The sequence below is a fragment of the Urocitellus parryii genome, chromosome 6 (genome assembly GCF_045843805.1).
Source record: "Urocitellus parryii isolate mUroPar1 chromosome 6, mUroPar1.hap1, whole genome shotgun sequence".
In the NCBI taxonomy this organism is placed as follows: domain Eukaryota; kingdom Metazoa; phylum Chordata; class Mammalia; order Rodentia; family Sciuridae; genus Urocitellus; species Urocitellus parryii.
Window position 1 is genome coordinate 196,202,023 of NC_135536.1, and position 15,327 is coordinate 196,217,349.

The 15,327-nt window shown below is 46.8% G+C and overlaps 2 protein-coding genes across 2 annotated transcripts; one reads left to right on the forward strand and one right to left on the reverse strand.

The window, feature by feature from the left end:
- Nucleotides 1-1,841: 1,841 nt before the first annotated feature.
- Nucleotides 1,842-5,288, reverse strand: Ppp1r3d (protein phosphatase 1 regulatory subunit 3D). Its single transcript, XM_026408344.2, has one exon. The coding sequence runs from the start codon at nt 4,850-4,852 to the stop codon at nt 3,956-3,958; it is 897 nt and encodes a 298-aa protein (XP_026264129.1). The 5' UTR covers nt 4,853-5,288; the 3' UTR covers nt 1,842-3,955.
- On the forward strand, nt 4,851-10,931 carry Fam217b (family with sequence similarity 217 member B). Its single transcript, XM_026408360.2, has 5 exons — nt 4,851-4,865; nt 5,027-5,517; nt 6,881-6,992; nt 7,119-7,204; nt 8,584-10,931. The coding sequence occupies exons 1-5, from the start codon at nt 4,851-4,853 to the stop codon at nt 9,701-9,703; spliced, it is 1,824 nt and encodes a 607-aa protein (XP_026264145.2). The 3' UTR covers nt 9,704-10,931.
- The last annotated feature ends 4,396 nt before the right edge of the window (nt 10,932-15,327 follow it).

The window sequence follows — 15,327 nt, forward strand, 5'->3', positions numbered from 1 at the left end:
TTTGTTTGATACTGGGGATTAAACCCAGGGGCATGCTTTAGCACTAAGCTACATCCACAGGCCCTTTTAGTTTTTGTTCTTGAATTTTGAGGAAGGGTGCAAACTGCTTAGGGCCTCGAGGTTGTGATCCTCCTGCCTCAGTCTCCCAAGTGGCTGGGATTACAGGAATGAACCACCAGGCCCACCAAGCATTTTAAATATTTTGTTTAGGTAGAATTACAAACTGCCTGACAATTTTGTAAATGCTACTGTTGAACTAATTTTGAGATCTTAACCTGTAAATTCAGTGTACCAAATACATAGGTAATCTAGAGGGATTTGGAGATGTTCTATAAAATCAAAGTTCTCAATGTTTTTGAATTCTTTACACAATTTAGTGTTAATAACATATACATATGATGCATAATGTAAACTCGGAGTGCCTCAACCTCCTGACCTGACAGAATTTCATAATAATCTTCACATCTAATTTTCCCCTAATAGATTTAACATCCTTCATGATGGAATAGTGAATGCACAGGAATTTTACTAATACAATGTAAAAATGAAGAGTAGTGATTTTCATCTTCCCTTTTTAGTAAATATCAATAAAGTACAATGTGGAAGAAAAATCTTATTTGTATTTTTTTTAACTGTTTTAGATTATGGTGTTTGAATGAAAACCTTATCAAAATTTGGCTTCCGTGTTAGCTTTTCCTTGCTGTGATCAAAATACCTAAGTTCAATTTAGAAAAGTTTATTTTTACTTACCTTTTCCAAGGTTCACTTCATGGTGGGCAGACTCCATCACTTTGGGCCTGAGTGGAGGCAGAACACCAGGGCAGAAAGGCAAGACAAAGGAAAGCTGCTCACCTGTGGTGGCCAGGAGCGGAGTGGGAGGGACCAGGAGGAGGAGGAGACATAATCCCAAGGGCCCTCTCCAGTGACCCACCTCTTCCAGGCATGCCCCACCTGCCTAGTTACCAGTTCTTTTGAGTTATTAATCCAGCAAATGGATCAATCAACTGATGAGATTACATTTCTCATAATCTAGTTGTTCCACTTCCTGCATTAACACAGGAGCTTTCAGGTGGCACCTCACATCCAAATTATAACAGCATTTTTTCCCTGCACTGCAGAAGGTTGAACCCAGGGCCTGTGTATGCTAGGTAAATAACCAACTGCTGAGCTACCTCCACAGCCCCTTTTAATTAAATTTAACAAGCACTTATTGGAAACATCCTGGATGCCATATCACAATGGCCAAAAGAACAAGGAGCTTGTTGTAAGTTTGAAGGCTGAATTGACTACTTACCAGCTGTGGGATATTAGGTGAATTACTTAAACCTCTTTGAAATTGGTCACCTCAGCTAACAGAATGGGCATATATATTATCAACCAGGTAACATATTTTGCAGAATTAACTGAAATCAAATAAAGCACCTATCACTTTGCCTAAACAGTTAAAAAAGGACAAAATAAATGTTTCATTTCCAACAAGGGCAAGGCTTTGTATTTAACGGGATCACACACTGGTGGAAGGGCAGACTCATACAATTCCACGCACAGGGGTAAGTGCTGTAAGCAGAATAATTAGCACTCCCCAGGTTCCTTAGAGCTTTCTTCATATGTTATGTTAACCTGGCATAAACTTTGTTTTTCAAAATCATATACAACTCTGCTGCTGAAGGTGAGGTGCAACATTTTTTTTAAACTAAGACCCTACATTTATCAGTGCTGGGAAAAGGATAAAACTTACACATGAAATGATTTAAACAATTAAGTTTCTAAACCTTTGTTTTCTGTGATTAGACCACAAAAAAATTCCACTTAAATAGAGCACACAGACATTTTTGCACATAATACTTTAATACTTCAGTAAAATCATTTTCATTGCATTACATTATAATATATTTGGGGAGACAACCCAGCAATTGCACGATCCACTACAAGCTTTTAACATCTAAGCAATATAGCTTTGACTAAGGTCTGAAAACTCTTGAGCTGTCTATTGAAGCTTTAAAGTTTCAAAATGTTATTTTAAAAGGCACCTTGAGGTTCTCTTAATTTTGATGATATAACTATTTTATGACCAGAATCCTTCTGGCAAGTGACTTTCACTTAGATGAAAGATACTTTACATGCCTTTAGACAACCCATTTGGCAGCTCTCACTTGTACCTGAATAGTAGGGACAATTGTCTTGCACTCTGGGCTGGGGCCATAGGCAGAGCAGCCAAGGCCCTCCCACACTTGCTGACCTAATTGGATGGTTTGTTAAGCAGCAGGAGATGCACCAGGGCTTCCCTGTCTTGCATGCCAATGTAGTTCACAGCCCCAACAGGCAAAGAGTGTGCAATTTAATCACAAGATTTTAAATCAAGATTTGGTGTTCTTAGATCAAAAGTTACTAAAGAAAGTCATTGTTCTTGGAACTTTAAAAACACAAAGTTGCAATTATCAAAAACAAACTAGTTAAAAGGCAAAATGCATCTTTTCAATACTGATTAGACAAGTGTCAACAGGTATTCAAAAATTTAAGCATTACTCCTGGTGACAGCCATCACAAAATCAACCACACTGGCTTCAGCTGTATCATATGGGTCCCATATTGGAGGTCCTGTCCATCTCAGCTGGGTTTTCATGCATCAATTCTAGCACCTGCTGTCTGAAAGACCACCACTCAGCACCAAAAGAACTCTTCAGCCTCTCCATGGGAGTAGCAGATAACACTGGAGCAGTGGGGTTGGCTACTTGGTTGGAGGTGTTTTTTTTTTTTTTTTAAAGCATTTAACATTTAAAAACTGGGAAACAAGTCCAGAAAATGTTGAAAATTTCTCCTATCTGAAGGCACAAAGAATAAAGTTGCAGGTAGCTGATAAAAACTTGACATAAGTACAATTTAAAATAACTCAGAAGTATAAAATTTGTGAATTATTTTTCCTCAAGGGCTCTAGCTAATGCTGAAAACATCTAGTTCCACTTGGTAACTGGACTTGGAAAAGACAAATCCTGGAATTTTCTGATGCTTAAAAGGATATTAAAGTCACCTTCATTGTCAAAAAAGTAATTACAAAGGGCATGTTGCTTGAAATTCTATAGTCACCTGAAAATTGAAATAACTTAAGGCAAGATTTCTTAAAATGTTTAGGTAGTTTCAAACCCAAACAGGATGGCCCAAGAGATAATGTGCAGACACACAATTACCAAACAAGAACAAGAGAAGAGCAGGATGGGAGAGGAGGGCAGGCAGAGGAAAGGCTGTTGCCTGTGGCAGCCTCGACTTTCTCCTCGGCTATTGGTATGGGAGAGAGACTGCCGCAAAGCCCAGAAAGGCTGTGTGATGGCTAGTGAGGCAGAGGTCTCTGCCTATTAATAGTTGCCACTGCTAGAAGGCTACAGGCATTGGCAAGCAAATGAGGTCTCAGATTTTCCTTGTCCCAGGGCAGGAATGCCTCCAGGGACCATAATGCAGGTCACACTGCACATTTTGTTTACAATGGGCACAAACACACAACAGGACTTTAAGCTTATTAAATTCAGAATATTCCTGAGAAGGTATCAGCTATGGGCCTAAGGTCCCAACATCACAATAACGAATATCAGCTAGTTCAGGGACACATTCCAGACACATGCAAAAGGCCTTCCTAGCAGCAGGTGGGTCTTTCCCCAAAACCGGGCCTGGGTCCTCTCCAGAGAGCACACACTCCCAGGCACCTACCCTCCCAGGACCCTCCCCAAACACACTCCACAACCGAGTTGGCCTGCTGGCTACGTGAGGCTACTCATTAGACAAGGTGACACGGAAATTTCATGTAGAAGGCAGGAAGGGCCACTGTCAAGAGACCTTGCAAAGGAAACGAGTTCAGAACTTGGGGGTGCGGAAGGGTAGGTGAACCTAAAAACAAGAAGTGGCCACCCAGTCAGGAAAGACCTGCAGACCAGCACCTCAGAGCTCCAGGTACCCTGACCGCTGCTCAGATGAAGTGGATCCAGCTCTCTTCACACTCCCCACGTGGCATGTGCAGAGCGTGGTTGCGACATGTGAGGCTGTAGTCACGGCTGTCGTTGTTGTCCCAGTACTCAGCACCGGCCACTCGGTAGCGAAGGGCGAAGTGCACACGCGATCCAAGCTCTAGCAGGAAGGGTGGCACCGGGAAACCGAAGGCAAAGACGTCCTCCGTGCCTTCAGAGCCCGCTGGCCCGCGCCACCGCGCCACCGCTTCGTGCGCATTGCGCCAGCTGGAGAAGGTGTAGCGCACAGCCACTTGCTTCTCGAAGGCCACGTTGCGCACGCGCACCGTACCACTGATGCCCAGATCCGAGCAGGTGACCCGCTCCAGGCACACAAGCTGGCGCTGCAGACGCTCGCCGAAGTCAGCGGCCTCGACAGGCGGTGGGAAATCTGGCACCAAGCACCGCAGAGTGAACTCCAGGTCCTGGCTGCTGCAGCACAGGTCCGAGTTGATGGCTAGTCGTGACAGCACGTGCAGCGGCACTGACGGGTCATCTCCCGCATTAAACACCTTGACCTGGGCCAGCTCCAGGCCCAGAGCATCTGCGAAGCGCACGCGGAGCTGCCGGCTGCAGCCTGGACGACACGCAGCGCCTGGCGCACCCGAGGCCTTCGGGCGGCGCTCTGGGGAGCTGGGCAGTGAGCGCGCTCGCCTCAGGATGATGGGCCGCAGCTGGGGGTCGCAGCCCGTGGGGGCGGGGGCCAGCGGCGCGCGGCCCGGGCTCTCCGGGGGTCTACAGGGCCTCGGCTCCGGGGCTGCGCCCCTGTCCAGGTCCGACAGGCAGCTGAGGCTCCGGGGAGCAGGCTTCCGGAACCCCAAGGCTGGCGGTAGGATGGTAGAGCCTGGGCCTCTGGACATGGCGCAGCCGTCGGTCCGGCGGTGGGAGTCAGAACCGCGGGGCAATCTTACCACTCCTAGCCGGCTTCCTCCGTGTCCCCAGTCCTGTTCCGAAGCCACTGGGTGTCCGCCGGATCTGCAACCTTGCAGGGGACCCTGAGTCCGCCACGCCCTCCCCTCAAGTCCTCTCCTTAGGTCCTCCGCTTCTCCAAGTGTTTTCCAGGGCGCCGAGTGCTTCTCTGGTGGAGCTGCTCGGGCCACCCCGAGAGGGCAGGGCGCACCTCCTCTCGCTCAGCTGGGCTGACGGGAAGGGCGCGCGGCCGAGGGCGCCTCCCACCTCCCGGTCCGTGGGTTTCTCACCCGGCTGCAACTCCAGCGGGCGCCACTTCCCGGCGCGCCTCCGCCCCGCCCCTCGTGACGCCGCCGCGGGCGGGCCCCGCCAGCCCAGCGCCTCCGAGCCCCGCGCCCGCCACGCCGCCCGCGCCTGCCGCAGCGCGCCGCAGTCCGTCCCCTGCGCGGCGCCGGAGCCAGTGGGCTGCGGCCGCGTCACGTGCCCCCAGCGGCCGAGGAATTGGTCTGATCAATTTCTGTCTGCGTCTGCCTCGGCTGTGCGCCTATCGATCCTATTGGTGTCTGCACGAACCCAGGAGGAGGAAGGTGCACGCTGCAGGTCCTCGGATTTCGGGGTTCGTGGGGGAGGGGCGAGGGAGGGCAGAACCCAGCCTGGCCAGGAGCCGGTCCGGGGCTGATTTCGTGTCCAGCCAGCCAGCTCTTTGGACGTGTGCCTGCAGCCTGTCCCCGCGGCCAGACCGAGGGAGCCTCGCTGCGTAGAGAAGCGTCATGCTCACACGTCCCCACAATCCTTTGCCGCCCAATGGCCAGCGGGTTCCCTGGGGTGGGGGTGGGGACCGCGCCTGCCTGGGATCACCGCCAGAGGAAGACCCGGGATGGGGGTTGATGCCCTGTGATGAATTGTGCAGCTGTCCCATGCCTGGGGAGCATTTTTGTAGCCTGCATCTCTGACTTTTGGCTTCCTTTCTATGCAAGCCGGAACCACGGGAAGATGGGAGTTTGTTTTTGCTTGCTGAGGACCCTGCAGGCGTTCCTTTCTCCCGGGCACTTCTGGCAGGAAATAGGCAGCTCTGGGTGTGAGGCTTGTCCTGTGGAGTGAAAGGGAGGGGGTGCAAGAGCACTTTGTGGGGAGCAGTTTGGGTCAAGCAGAGAACATTGTCTACACCTCAGAGTTCAAGCCAGCTGAGTGTGGTGTGGTCAGTTAACTGCCAGAGCCCACACGTGATTCCTGTTACCATCATATATGAACCAACTAAAAAGGCCCACGTGGTCATGATAAAGAAGTACTTTAAAAAGTACAGGAACATTTCCTTCTGAAATGTTCTTAACATCTGTCATTCCCCTCTTTTCCATTTCACAGAGACGGGGGTGTTATGGGAGAGAAGTATTCAGTTTCTAATGAGCGCACCTCATTGGCCTCTCAAAAGAAGAGGAATAACCACGGCCTGGTTTGAGTGACTGAAGTTTCAGAAGGGAAGACATTGTAGTAGGGAAGGCAGAAGAATTCAAAGGGAGTTGCCTCACTAGAGTTTAGGCTCCATGGGAAGAGGAGTTGTGGGCCATTTCTGAATGAGCGAACGAGTATATGTGGGAGCTTTGGAGTAGACTTGACTTTAGTTAGCATCACAGATTTCCTCAACAATGCATTATTTTCAAGGAGGTTGTGTGTGTGTGCGCGCGCACTTGCGCGCTTGTTCATGCATGTGCATACACAGAAGTAGAGAAAGAATCCAGTCATGGCCTTGATACTAGTGTGGTCTTGTATCTACTGTCCACTGTGTGGGGGGGACTGAAAAGACTAAACTGGAAACATATGACTGTGTACCCCTCTAATCTGTCACAATTCAGAATATATGTTACAGCCTCGATGTTTCAGTGCTTTGCAAATACTAAAGAATAAACGAGAAAAAATGACGGAATACTGGCGATAGGACCATTTGCAATCAATACTTACTGTTAGTTTGCTGTTGCTTCTAGTTCCGGTGGTGGTGAATTCTTTCCAAACATAAGAGGAATAAAGAAGTCACCTCCCCAGCTGTCATCATCCTCCAACAGATTGAGCAAGAATAGTTTGAGCAGTGCAGAAAAGGTGATGTAAACTTTAAGGGACAGTCCTGTTTTTGTTTTTTGTTTTTTTTTCCCCTTTTTGTGTGTTTCATGTATGTGTGCACATATCTGTGTTCACAGTATTCATTACTGAATATCTCTTTTTTAGACAGTCCATCAAACCCTAGATGATGGTCGGCCATGTGAATTTCTCAAGAAAAGGAATAGGGTGAATGAATGTGATCAGAAAAGCAGGTAAATAGTTTTCATATAATTGCTTTATCTTGCAAAAGGCATGTTGCCTCAGTTCTCCAGATTGAATATGTGTCATTGGAAGAAATAGGTCTGAACAAGAAATACACATTCATATTTTTCACCTAGCACAAACGAGTGGACAAAGTGGCGTTACTTGTCAGCTTGCACAGGGGAGGTTCTGGCAGTGTCAGCAAGTCCCTCCGTCACTTTGCTCCGTTGGTTTCCTTTATATTAAAGGGCACTATCAATAGCTGTCTTCTGGGGGTGCAGGTGACAGCTGGTTGTAAACCAAGGTTTTCACTGTACTGGTTGTGGATTCTGAATGGTGGCAATCTTTCATTGCTTTCTCCATCACTCATATTTGTTGAGCATGTTGAGCTGATGGCCGTGATGTAACATACTCCATATTTATTAATGAAGGGTAACACATTCTTGGTGTGGTTGAAATCCCTGGCAAATGAACCTCTTGAGTTTTCCAGGAAGTATAATTATCTCCCATTTCTGTTTTCTATCTTCTGTTACAGAAAAGTACTTACTTTGGTTAAATGCTCTATTCTTGATGAATAAATTGAAGTACAGGTATTTTCAACTCTGATGTGAGATTCTGCCTTGGAGCATATTACCCCAGGAAGAATCCAGTGCTACATTAGTAACACACACAGTATTCTTTATTTGCCTCTGCTTGCCATTCACAAGACAGCACTAACTCTATTTTTTATTCATATTGAATTATAATGGCACCATATAATTTTATTTCTATTCTTTTAAATGCATCTTTCCTGAGCATGTTTCCTATATGGAAAGATACAAATGAGCTTTTAGTTTAAAGTATAGTTTTTATATGCTGTACTTTAACATATTCAGAGTTGAATTGGCTCAGAATCACTACCAGTGATTAAACAGTGTAAAATGTGCAGTTTACATTATATTTACCTTTAACCTAAAATATGTCTACAAAAGAAAGCTGTGGGTTTTATTTCTGAACATTTTTAAACTCTATTGACTATTAACAGACTAGATGGAGAGTCCTATAGCAGGTATTCTCCAGTGTTGTTTAAAGCACACACAGTTGATCTAAAATTATGAAACAAGCACTTTGAGAATTGTGACTGTTTTTCTTAAATGCTAGCATTTGGTGTCGAGCAGAATCCACACGGTACTTGGGGCACAGGCAGTCCCTAATGTTTCCTGAGCAGATCACTGTGCAGAGAATTTTCTGTAAAGCTACTGTTTCTGCAAGGATCCGGAGGCTCTAGGTTTTCTGAGGCCTAGTAATAGCTGAAAAGTATAGCCAGAGGATTCTTTTGGTTTCTCTAATCATAGCTCAATTAGACTTTTTTGGCTCTGCGTGGTAAGAATTGCAGTTTTGTTTTTCACAGCAGTACAAATGCTGGCCCATCGTGGAGCAAAGCCCAACAATCAAGGAAGTCTTCAGGAAAACGGCAGAGTAAATCCCAAGGACCCCATGTTTCCTCCCAGCTGAGAAGCAGCCTCCTGGGGGCCTCCGCTGGAGGCGAGCCCCAGGCCAGCACCCTGGGCTCTAGGTACAGAGAGGCATCGGAGAGTACACTGTTTCTTCACTTCCAGTCCATGAAAATTATGAAGGAAGACGTGGAGGAGGACAGTGCGAGTGACCTGTCAGATTCAGAAAGAATTCCCATTCCTCCTTCTCCGCTCTCCCCTCCAGATCTCAAGCTTCGAGCTGAAGAAATCGATCCCATTGACTTTGACCTTCCCCCAGGTCAGGGCCACACCAAGCCGGAGTACCACTATCCTGACTTCCTTCCGTCCCCTTTCAACTCCTGGGACCTGCGGGATATGGCCCTGCTTCTGAATGCAGAGTGCAGAACCACGGAGGTGCCCCGGGCCGGGGGACTCCTCGGGAAGTACATCGACAGACTCGTCCAGCTCGAGTGGCTGCAGGACCAGACTGTGCAGTGTGAAAAGGCGAAGGCGGCCAAGGCAAGGCCTCCTGCTGCCCCTGGGACCTTGGGGGCGCTGAAGAGCCCTGGGAGAAGTAAGCTAATTGCTACTGCCCTGTCCAGGCCACTACCGTACCTGGAAGGGGCTTCAAAGTCAGGCCCTTCACAAAAGAAAGGTCGGCACCATGGAGAAGTTCACCCTTCCTATTACACCTTTGAGACTTGCCCCAGGTCCCCGGATGTGCCGAGTAGCACTAGGTTGTGTTCCCAGAAGCAAACCCCTGAGACAAGGACGGAGGAAAAGAAAAAGAGATCAAATAAGAGTAGCAAGCTGCAGGGCTGGGATTTGCCTTACAGTGACATCAGCCCCAAGATGGAAACCAGTGGTAACATCCGGATTCCCAGACAGACAGCCATGATTATGGACTCCGCAGACCCCTGCAAGAGCTCCAGAACACCAGCACATGCACACCTGAAGAAAAAGGGAAATACAAATAACTGTGGCCATGCCACTGTGCCCAGTGAGAAGAAACTCAAAGCAAATGGAGTAAAACAAAAGACATACAAATTAAAATAATGATGATCTGCAAAGACTATAGACCTCAATACTGGAGCTCTTCCAAAATTACACTTTATGACTGACGGACAGCATTTTATGACTGACAGCCAAGTGGTTGATTGGCTCTTTAGTCCACCCCACCCCCAGTAGTATTATTTTCGGTAGTCTGTGTCTTGCAGTGAGACTTTCTTTGCATTGACAGTTTTGGGCATTGAGAACCCTTTAGGTAAAAATTAACCAAAGTATGTGCCATATAAAGGGATCACATGGCAGTACTTGGGAAGAGTCAAGGAAACTTCTGGGTGGGACTGATAGGTTGGTGCCCCATTTCCTCTTGCATGTAAGCGTGTAAAACAGGGCAGACTGTCTGAAATGATGTGAAGTCCTAGCATTTGGAACAAGACGCTCTCCTGCTTTTGCGTAAGCTCTTAAAGCAGAATTTGTATTCATTTTATTCCCAGAGAAGCCTCATTCCTTCTGGGTCAGGGAGTACACAGGTTTCTATTTTGAGCAGTCATTTGTCACTAAATTGCTCACTCACTAGAGACAAAGGCATCTGGAACTTCAGTACTTCTCTCTGACATGGGATTATTTTTTTTTAAAGGAATCATTGAATTTAGAGGCCATAGTGAAGTCCCATTTCTGAATTTTCTAAACAGATTAAAAAAATAATAATTTGCAGATTTTCCAGTTGGAAAGCCAGGGGGCTGAAGCTTGATTTTTATTGTTTGGTGTGGCACCCAAGGGTTTCTGCTGTGGGAGGCTTCCCTGAAGGGAGTCCCCAGGAACAGCCCCTCTTAGAAGTTGGGAACGAAGGGCCTGCAATAGCTGAAAATTCATGGGACATGCTGCGTAGCAGTTACTAAATTACTGACTTGGGACCTAGATTCTGTTGTCCTTAGTCAAAAATAATGATCTGTTTCAGTTTGTAAGAGCAAGGTTCTACAATCTAGCCTGGGCGTGGGGGGGGGGGGTGGGGAGGCCCCAGGAAGTGCTGGAGGGAGAGTGTAGACGAAGTCACTGGATGTGTTCTCACCATCCAGATCTAGACTTGGTTTCCTGGCTCTTCTACAAGTATCTTCCTTCTCTGGAGTTAAGTGACATCTTGTTCCTATGGTTGTGCTGGGAGCTTTCTGTTGATGTTTGTATCTTCAAGACCTTTGGTTGACAGATTCTTGATAGTGTGTTTTAATGACTGGACAGTGGTTGATTTTATCCCTTCAAACAATTACTGTGTTTGGTTTTTTGTTGTTGTTGTTGTTGTTTTGTTTTTACATCTGTGTTTCTGTCTTTTCACCTTTGGGGCAAATGAAAAACTTGGCATGTCATATTTGGACATATAGTGGTTTATGAACTCTTATTGCAAATAGCACAAAGACAAGACACCATGTGCAGAGGTTAAATAATAAGATATCTTTTAAAAACGTGACTTTAATCATACGAAACAACAGAGGAGAATTTTATAATAGCCTTTTTTTCCTGACTTTACATGCAAGTTTTTGCAGATTCTTCACCTCGTGCACCACCCCACTGGAAAAAGCATGCTGTATGCTACGGTCTTCTGCCTGTTTATGCAACCAAAAGATGTACGCGTAGTAGGCATTGCTCCTGTAGTCCTCAAATATGCGCTTAACCTTTGTCCTCAGTAGATGCATTGCGTTGGAAAAGCAGCCCTTATTCTCCTTTCTGTGGTTCCTGAGTGGTGTCCCTTATGCCCTGGCCTGCCCTGCTCCCCGTGAGCCCAGATCAGTCCACTACATGTGGTTGGCACCCCTTGTCATTCTTTCTCTGCAAGATTTTTATTCAGCTCTTTATATAAAGTTTCAGGACCAATTAATATATGTAATATAATATCACACACATGTGTATTTCTTTTACGCACTGAGCGTTCGTGCTAAGCCCCTGCCTTTCCTGAGGTGTGCTCTCCTGGGTATTCTCAGAGACCTAGAGTGGGTGAGGTGAAGCTGTTTCCTTTCCTGCCTCCCCTGTGTCTGAGCTGAGGATTGTGTTGATTGAGGATGAAGCAATGCCTCCTGCATTCTTTCCCAGCTCTTTTAACTGGGAGATAGTTGCTTCCTCTGGAGAATAGTCATATATTCAGACAGTTTTGAAAGCCAAAAAACTGTCTTTCCTTGTTTACTTTTTTTTTTTTTTGCCTCAAGTTGGTTATTTTAACCAGTATTATTGGATCAGATCAGAGCTCCTAATGAAGAGTATTAAGATTTTTTCTTAAAGTCAGGTCTATTACAGTACTCACATAAGCACAATTTTAGTTTGATGATCTCTGATACACATATCCAACCCATCTCAATGCACTGACTGCTGCAGAAAAGAATCTTGGCACTTCCATGCCGATGGTGTTGGAAAGCTCAACTGTGAACTCACTCGGTTCATCGAATCCTGAATCTGGTGACAGAAGTCCTTGCGTTTTCAAGAAGTGCCTCTCATTTCCGAGGAGTTGTTTACATACACCTTGCGTTTAGACCAACTAAAATGATCTGAGGTCAAAACAATCCAAAAGAGTGTGTGAAAAAATATTTCCAGCTTCCACTCAGTGGAAAAAGTTGTAGAAAAGTACAAAAAATGGGCCACAAAACCCCATCAGATTGTTTAGAGTTGGACTATTTTCCAAATCTTTGAATGCCTAAAGGGGCTGAAGGTTTGTCAGCAACTTGAAGCGAGTAGAATTGGTGGCCTGACAAATGTTGGGGAGATGCTGTCATTGGTCTGAAGATAGCTGCTAGCTACAAGGAGGAGGTGCATGGCGGTTCTTCAGCCATCTAGGCCACATCCCAGAGAGACCAGAATCGCCGCATTACGTGTAGAAATGCTGTCTGTTTCCACTCTCCTTCTTTGCTCATTTACTCAAGTAGTTACATAAAAGTATGAAGCTCTTGGTGGTCCAGAATTTGAAGGTAACAGAGGCAGTATTTATTACTTATTTATGTACACGTTCAGGACACTATTTTAAATGGCCTGGAAATATTCATCATGTTTCATTGGTATCATAATGATTGTATGTTTGGTTTTGTACAGAACCAAATTCATGTAAGTTTTTGTGAACTCATATTTTTTTCCTTCCTTGAGATCAATTAAACAGCAGAAAAATATTATCTGGGCTTTTTGGGTGTGGTTTTGTCTAGCTCTATATCCTGTTTGGTTTCTGAGTTTGTCTTTATTTTCTCATTGGTGATTTCCAAGAAGTGCTTAGCTGGGCTTCCATTCGATCCTATCCCCATACCGAGCGGTGACCTGACTAGCTTCCCGCTGCTAGGTCCATGGGAGGAGCACCTCTCAAGTGGCGAGACCTGGGTATCCTTATCACCCAAAGATGTCGAGGAGTGTGAAGTTAAAGTGGCCTGTGGTGGGATGAATCCCACCATAACCCTCCTTGGCACAGACAACAGCAGATGGTTTGGGGCTGTTGCTGTTTTACCATCGTCCACGAGAGGGAGACTAAAGCTTTTTGGATGATCATGGATTTGTCCTGTCTGCCTGCTGGTCAAGTAAGGAGGTTTGTCCGGGAATCAGAGAGAGAGAGAAGGAATGACTGCAGTCACGGACCAGGCGCTTTACTTAGCTCTGCTCTGCCTTCAGAAGAGAAACTGGTTTATTCTGTGTAGTTAAGTGCTGTGGAGGGTTCTCTTTCATTCACTGAACAGTCCCAGATCCTAAAAGACACCATATCTAGGGTGAATATTTTTATGAATCAGTGATTTTTGTGACTTTGCTGATTCATAAAAATATTCATAGAGACCCCTGTTTCATAAAACCTAATTTAAATATTCCTATACTCCGCAATATAATATTTAAGGAATTAATTGTCATAACACTGTAAAATACATAAGGAATTTTAAAATGGGATTCTTATGAATATGATTACAATTGTTCTAGATTGAGTGGTTTTTTAGAGCAGTGGAGCTCAGGAAGGGTGATAGTCAGGTGTGGATTTGTGATGTGCTGAACACCTCAAACTCGAGGGGAGGGGCTCAGAAGCACTGGACAGCAAGCAGTCAGTTCAGCCTTGCAGAATCTGCGACTCCCTTTCAACATGCCCAGGGGCTCTTAGAATGCAGAGGGGCTGGGGACTGGGGACATATCTCAGTGGCAGAGCACTTGCCTAGTGTGCAAGGCCCTGGGTTCAATCCTCAGCCAGGGGACACTGAAATCCAGATGGACTGGGTTTTGGGGAGGGGCTCACAGACCCTCTCCGACCCTCTCCTGCTGTCTTTCCCCTGCTCTCCCTTCTCCTCTAAGAAACAACTAGAACCCCTTGCCCCCAACCCGCTCATAAACCCGGGAATATTCCCCTACCTTTCTGTGCGAGAGCTGGCATTAGAATGTGTCCTCATTCAGAGTGGGTCCTTGCCCCACACCTGGGAGGGGAAAGACTGGTCGGTAACAGAGCCTGCTGGGTGCCCTCATTCTCCCCAGGTACCCATGTGGTCCCATCACAGTCCACACGCTGTCCGTGCTGTATCACGCCTCAGCACAAACATAAACACGCTTCCCTGGACCATCCGGTCTTCAGTGCTGAGGCCTCCAGAACATCCATCAAATGGCCTTTTTGTGCTTTTCTCTTTTTAACCTGTCTTTTCCAGGAATGTCGGCTTTGCCCTTAGGATGAGTAGGGAGAGTTGCCACCTCTCCATCCCGTGGGAGACAGCTCATGATGCTCATTAACTTGCACTGATCTAAAGCACAGTTTCGAGCCCGTGAGCCCCCTCCCCAAAACCCAGTCCATCTGGATTTCAGTGTCCCCCCACTCCAGGATTGAGATTGAACCCAGGGCCTTGCATGCTAGGCAAGTGCTCTGCCACGGAGATATGTCCCCAACCTCCAAGCCCCTCTGCATTCTAAGGAGCCCCTGGGCATGCTGAAAAGAGGGTCACAGACCTCTGCCAGGCTGAACTGACCACTTGCTGTCCAGTGCTTTAAAGTGGCACCCCACCCATGGCCTGGCACACTGGGGCTGCTAAGGGAATCGTCAGCTGACCTGGGTGATTCCCTCCAGGGCCTCAGGTGCTGGCTGGCTGTTAGCTGTACCACTGATCCCCAGTGTGAGAAGCTGTGGCCTCTGTTGACTCTCCCTGCAGGTGGTAGCTCGGAGTTGAGCTTTCTTGGGGCACCACCTGGTGCCTGCATTCACTGTCTCACTCTCTTAAAGTCCAGCCTGGAGGAGTCTCACTCTGCCTCTGTCCCTTTCAGGGCTTCACCATTTGGGCAGCTGTAGAAGGCCTCCCTGCCTGTCCCAGGCTGTTCTCGGCTCTCCTCCAGAGAGGCCTGCCTTGACCCAGCAAACGAAAGAAGATAAGGCTCAGTTTTTGGGGGTGTTTTCAATTTTCTAAATACTGGAAAGAAATGCTTTTTATGTATAGCATGCCAAGTTTCATGGAAGATGTTCTGATCTTTAAAGGAAATGCATCTTTGGGTCGTCCGAGAGGTGCTATGAGTTCAGCTATACTCCCTTTTGGACCTCTCCCCACCGCCCTCTCCCTGTGTGTGGCCTTCTTCCCTAAAGAGGCATGAAAATGTTTGTAGGTCAATGAGGAGAGCCAGGTAGCTCGTTACCAGTGTCATCCCTTTGGAAAGATGCGTGCGAGAAGTGAGAAAGACTTGGGCCTGCTGTCTCTGGCAGGCGT